Source organism: Drosophila serrata, unplaced genomic scaffold (assembly GCF_035046125.1).
Source record: "Drosophila serrata isolate PLE 108 unplaced genomic scaffold, ASM3504612v1 contig_165, whole genome shotgun sequence".
In the NCBI taxonomy this organism is placed as follows: domain Eukaryota; kingdom Metazoa; phylum Arthropoda; class Insecta; order Diptera; family Drosophilidae; genus Drosophila; species Drosophila serrata.
In genome coordinates this window covers 1,575,837-1,582,394 of record NW_028257063.1, presented here as the reverse complement: position 1 = coordinate 1,582,394, position 6,558 = coordinate 1,575,837, and the positions used below count along the sequence as shown (strand labels likewise).

Here is a 6,558-nt window from a genome sequence, read left to right as displayed (position 1 = left end):
TTAGAAAGCCGTTAATCCTAATTTTATGCACCTAGTCTGTGTGTTTGGACCTGGCCAACCCAATTTAATGGCTCACTTCCCCTGACTCATAATAATGTTGATTCCTCTGCAGATTCATAAATTTGCGTTAGGCAAAGAACAAAATAGAAAAAAAGTGAGTTAGCCATAGACTAAATACAAAGTCACTTTGGTAATTCCCTAAGCCACTAAAGTCCCATCAAATTAGTGAGTAAAGATCACCTGGATGACCATGAATTTTAAACTAAAACATAAAATAAAACCCATTTTAATAGGTTTGAAAAACAGGTCAAGTTTGCCAGGACTCCAGTGTAATTTACAACGTTTTTTATTATTCCAATATCAACTGCAATGTTTTTAAACTTTTTCACTTATCAAAGCTATTTTATTTTCGACTCCATTTTAATTTTTGAAAATAAACGCCTTTTTGACTGCTAAGCTGCGACACGCTTACCAACACTGCAGCGATAGCGATCCGCGATAGAGATTCGCGATCGGATTTGCATATCGTTATCGACAAAGGACGCGCTTTTTTTTACTTTTCTGGTAAAAAAAGCGATTTGCAAGTTAAAATATAAAAATGCCGCAGGAAACGACGCCCCCCAAGGATCACACCATCAGCATACGATCAGTGAGTCCTTCAGTAAGTTAAGTTAATTAATAACAATAATGAATCCCAAAGGTGACGATCAAGAACTGCTTGAGCTGCGATCATGTCGAGGTCAATTTCGCGCGTTCGGACAATGTCCATGTGATTGTTTATGATGCCGTCGAAGGTTTGTCCAAGGATGTGCCAGCTGTGACGCCAGTGGCCCAGGCTATTCTACTCCTATGCACACTCACCTATCCGGATCGCGACAGTTTGGACAACCTTCCGAGTCTTGTGTTGGGACAGGGCATGGTTTCCCTTACCTTCGAGAGGCTGTCATTGAACCCGGGTGGGGGGGCAAGGCAGGCACAGGAACCACCGGTTGAGGATGATCCAGAAAGTGATCTGGACATGGAACCCTCCACCTCACAGCAGGCCATGGAGCGTCAGAGACAGCGACAGGAGCGCAAGGCCAAGAGACAGGCTGCCGCAGAACGCGCCCGCGGTGGCGGTGGCGGCGGCGTCTCCTCCACTTCCAAAGACATCCAGGTGACCGTTACGCGACGCTTTGATGTCTTCACCTCCATGGATAGCGTCTTCGTTCAGATTAATGGCGGCGAGACCGATGAAATGACCATCAAGCGCTTCCACAAGGAGTTCTTTGTGCGTTCGCAGCATTCGTTTAGCTTTTTGAAACTTATACACGACAAGTGCGCCGGCAACTGGCTGCAGGTCATCCAGAGCGACAATGATGCCTACAGCGGCATTAAGTGGGTGCTATATAAGATATACTCCCTTTCTGATTAATTATGCTTCCCTCTTCCAGCCAACCCGATAGCCCTTTTGAGACTTTCATTAAGCTCTTTGAACGCGAGACCATGGAGCCGCAGGATGTGCTCTGCCGCCTGGCCACCAAGTATCTGCAGGTGAACGAGACGGTGCGCCTCACCGAGCGCCGATTCGTGCTGAACGTATTCGACCAGGTTCGTCAGATCTTTGAGTACATTACGGTCCAGGAGTACTCCGTTTGGTTTTTGGTACCCAGCCGAAAGAGTTCCGATGAGCAGCCGGTGGTGAGTATTTATTAAAGAATATAATTTGCTTATATTTTGTAATACATTTTTTAATACAAGAACCTCGATGACTTCGATTTGACCAAAGTGCGTACTTGCATTCGTGCTGCTGGCGATAATGGCGATATATACTGGAACCAAACCAATCACAATATCAAGGATATACTCATGGTATCCTTCCAATTGGCCTTGGCCTCGCATGCCAATCAGTCGGTTTTGGTTATGAGTCACATGAATATGGTGAGTATTGGAATTTCTTTAAAAATGTTGCCTCAGGTTTAGTTTCTGGAGTGAAAGTATAATCTTTATTAACAGAATCGTAGATAAAAGTAACTAAATCGTGCCTAACACTTATATTACCCTCTACATTTAAAGTAATTGTATTATTTTCCCCTATATCTTAAGCTTTCTGAATTTGTTACAATGCAGTATGTGACTGCCAGCTTTATGAACGATATCTATGGCAAGAATCCTTCGAGTCCTGTAAGTCTTCTCAATTCCACTTAATATAAACCCTCAAATCCTAAAGTTGTTCAACCCTAGAAATGGTATTGTCATCGCTACCTGCAGCGCATCGTGGACATGGCCCTATTTATGGGCACAATTGTCATTATAGAGTATCCCAGTGCCTTTACCTTGTTGAAAGGAGGTCGCAAGTTGATCAAGTGCTTTCCGAAACAGAAAGAGGGTGTCGTTGGGGCCCTCGAATGGGAGATATTCGAAGGGGTGGTCAAGGACGATGAGTCCGATATACAGATGATCAAGCAGTCGCTCAAAATAAACTAACTAACTGACACATAAATCTATTAGGTAAGGCAATATTCAGGCCACGAACATGACACCCATCAGCTCTCTTTCTCTCCATAGCCTCGTTCCAAAAAAAAAAAAAAAAACATTTTTCCTGCCGCAAATATTTCCCTGCTCATTTTCTAATTACGCGTGCCACAAGCTGAACTCTGCCTGTGGCTGGAAAACTCATTCTTCAGCTCCATTTCAATTAGGGTTTTGCCGGCTGTCAGTTTGAATGCCACTGGTGGAAGAGTCGAGGGTCCTTGCTAGAGAAGCTCCACTAAAACCAGCAACTACAATGGCTGTCAGACACGAGGCACGCGTCATTTGCCGGGGCGAAATGCATTTTGCAGAAAACCAAGACCATTTTTAGCTAAAATCAACCGGCGACGACCCGGAGAAGTGGAAGAGCGAGGCATCCTGATGGAACGCTGACTGACGGACTTGAATGATTGGCGGTTGTTTTTGGGGGGCAAATCCTTGGGGCGCTGCTGGGGGAATATCAACCGAGATGCAGTTGTGAACAGAGCCTTACCTACCTTAAGTTTTTATTATTTTTTTCCTGAAATTCTGCATTTTTTTTATGAAATCTTAATAATGTCATTGTGAGTTTGATTCTTTATTTGAAATTATGAAATATGAATGTTTTCTTTCAACTTGTATGAAAAAGTATATGAAAAATGTAAACAAGAATTATGTAAAAGTGAATCTGTCCATGGGAAACTATGAAATTTGATTTCAATTAATAAATTAAGACATTCATTTAAGCTTTTAGATTATTTATAGAACTAAAGTACTACGTAGTTAGAAAATATCAGAGGTTTATCAATCCAGTTGATAGAGAAATTAGTGAGCTCTTCAGCTCGAGGGCTCGTTGTTCGTTTTTGTTTTTTTCTGTAAGATGCAAATGCAATTTGCAAATTTATTGGCGAAACTGTGGCCCCAGGCAGCTGTTCGTCGTCTACACAGGTCATAAATAAGCAAAACGAAAAATGCATTAGACAGGTTTTTGGGGCCACGATATGCGATGCGTGCCACATTTCGCACCTCAGCCGCTCGAGGAGGAGATCGCATCGCGCTGCATGCCACGGCACTCAGCCAAATGACAGGCAGTCCATCCGTCCGTCCGTCCGTCCGTCTATCTGTCTGTCTGTCTGCACCCCCTGCTAATAAAGCCCCCTCCCCGCTCTCTACACACATACACTCTGCATTAATTGCGCAAGGAAATTAGTGTTGTATTTTCCAGCCAGTGTGAATTTTCTTGCGTTTCACAATTTTCTTGTTGTTTTTGTTGGTTGGTTTTTTAGGTTTTGGGTGTTTTCTGCTCTGGCAATTGGAAAGTGCACACCAAAATGGCAGAGAAATGGAAGGAATGGTTACTTCTCTAGGTTCATAAACAGCAAATTAGTTTCTGGTGAATATTATTTGATAGCTTTTGAGAGCACAGGATATTAGGAGAAATGCTAATTTAATGGCTATATGAATGTCATTAACAGAGAGAGACTGGAGAAGAGTACTTTATTCTCTTTGATTATCATTTAGTCAGCTTTTGATGTTTAAATTAATTAAAATTCCATTAATATAATTATATTCTTAACAATTTATTTATAAATACTTTAGGGTATACTAATTAATTTTGGTTCTTAAGATATTAATTCATTTCTGATTCTATTTTCGTAAATGGATCTCTCAATTCAAAACATTGCGCTCTCGCTTTCGCTTTTTCTCTGGCTTTCTCCTTCAAACTTTGCATGCAATGTACAAGCAACTTTGTATGAAGAAGGTTTGTTTTTCGTATAGCCTTGAAACTGGAGTTTTAACTAAATATTTATTTGTTTTGTATTATTTAAGTAAAATATTTACAATAATCCTAAAAAATTCATTTTTAATCTATTTCTTTAAAGAAAAAACCTACTTAAGACACACAGTACTATAGTTTTCATTATTAACCACATTTTTACATCCTTTTATGCTTAAATAAATAATTACGTAGCATTTCCCAAACTACTTCGCCTTCTTCTCCCTTAGAATAAAGAGGAAATAAATCGGAAAAAAGGTCAAACCTTATTTTTTAGTAATTAAAAATTAATAAGTGGTCTGAACCCATGGTTCCTTTCCTGTTTTCTTGAAATTTTTGGTGTTTTTTTGCGGCAATTTGTAATTATACGGGACTCGGGTCTCTCAAAAAGCTGCCACATGGCGGAAGCTGTGCTCCTTTTTGCAGCTCTCATTCTCGCTTCCTATTCTTATTTTTTATTTTATATATATATATATTTTTTTTTTTTGTTGACACCGGCAACCTTTAACCCCTGACCGCCGGTGGCAGCTGCTAAAAGCGCCAACGAGTATTAAAAACTCGTTTCGACTAAATATTTAAACAGTTTATTATGCTGGAACCCTCATCGGGGCTGCACACACACACACACACACCCATATGGGCGTGGCAGGTGCCGCCCACGCGCCAATACTAGCCCGCATCCCCTCTCCGCCGCAACACCCCCATTTCTGGCGGTGTAAAATGGCGCGTGCAATGCGCCAAAAGGAAATTTAAATTTGAATTAATTATGATGCCACGCCTGGATGCAGGTCCCTCTCTCTCTGTGTGTGTGTGTGTGTGTGTGTGTCCTGTGTGTGCCCCTTGTCCTCCCCCTCCTATCACATATTGCAATTTGTTGCTGCTTTTGTCGACGCGTCGCCATTGTGGTTCTGCGGGGCATTGTTGCATTTGTTGCATTTACCAACCAAATAACAAATAATAGCACTTACCCGCCCCTCGAGGGGTGTTATTTAATTTCTTTTTTTTTTTTTTTGATTTAACAAAAATGCAAACAACATAAGCAGCTTGAAGGGGGGTCACAAAACTTTTCATCCGCGAAATGAAATGTTTTGGAAAATTTGGCCAACAAAACAAGAGCTTAAATTTTTTGGTTGGCATGTGGGGTTTTTAAATTAAATATCAGAGGAGTGCACCGAAATTAAGAGTAGAGCTAATCAAAATAATAGGGAGGGAATTTGGCAGACGAAAGCTAGACAATCGTGACTTTTTAAAGGGTAAATTATAGATTAAACTGAGGTTAAAATGGTGTCTAAAGTATTAAATAAAAGAAAACGTTAAAGGAATTTAGATTTGAAGGAAAACATAAACATTATTTTAAATTAAAATAGAGCTTAAAAAGGTTTTAAACTAATTAATAAATAAATTTCTGACAGTTGTGTAGCGTTGACATTAATTTTTAAATTTATTTGGTATTAAATTCACATGATTAATATGGAAAAAATTTTATATTGATTATGAAATTAATTAGAAAGCTTATTTCGACTTAAAAATAGTGAAAAATTTCACAAAAATTATTTAAAACAATACGTGGTAACTATAAAAATATTTAAAACTGTTTCTCTGATAGTGAAAGTCTATCTTTATATTATTCTTATTATCTTAAAGTGTTGGCTTACATTTCAAAAATACCCATTTGCAATTGGAATTTATTTTCACCCACATATTTTTATAATCACCACTCAATTTGTATATTATTTTCCTTTGGTAATTAATTCCACTTGAATTTCGAATACTATAAAAACAGAATTACCTATTTTTGGGGCGTAAATGCCACCACCGCCCACAAGGTCATTAACATTTAACGGAACCAAAAACCCACCGAACGGTGAGCGGAACAGGTGAAATCAACCAGTGAATTCATCAACCACCGAGGGTAGCAACAACACTCGCCCCCACAAGAGCAACAATCGATGATGTGGATGGCCAAAAGCTCAACAAACAAACAAAAAAAAAATACAAAACAATTTCAAAATGTGGTGCCAACGAGTGAAGCCTCACAACCAGGCTTTAATGCCACATTCGATGATTTTTCCGAGGGAAAAAAATCACCAGAGAATATCTGTATTTCGGTAAGTGACCTTTTTTCATACCCTTAATAATTACTAGTTTATGATTTAGGGAAATTATCATATTATTTATTAAAGCGTTTTAAAAATTATTATGAATTTTATGAAAATCCACATAGATATATATTTTAAACTTTGGATTTAGCTTGCATTATCGGTTATATATAATCACCATTGCTTAAATGT

At 39.1% G+C, this 6,558-nt stretch overlaps 1 protein-coding gene across 1 annotated transcript; it reads left to right on the top strand.

Moving 5' to 3' along the window:
- The first annotated feature begins 338 nt into the window (after positions 1-338).
- Positions 339-3,236, top strand: ord (orientation disruptor). The gene is made up of 7 exons (XM_020944944.2): positions 339-649; positions 701-1,377; positions 1,434-1,680; positions 1,741-1,920; positions 2,086-2,163; positions 2,224-2,490; positions 2,548-3,236. Exons 1-6 carry the CDS (start codon positions 599-601, stop codon positions 2,464-2,466), a joined length of 1,476 nt encoding a protein of 491 aa, XP_020800603.2. The 5' UTR covers positions 339-598; the 3' UTR covers positions 2,467-2,490; positions 2,548-3,236.
- The last annotated feature ends 3,322 nt before the right edge of the window (positions 3,237-6,558 follow it).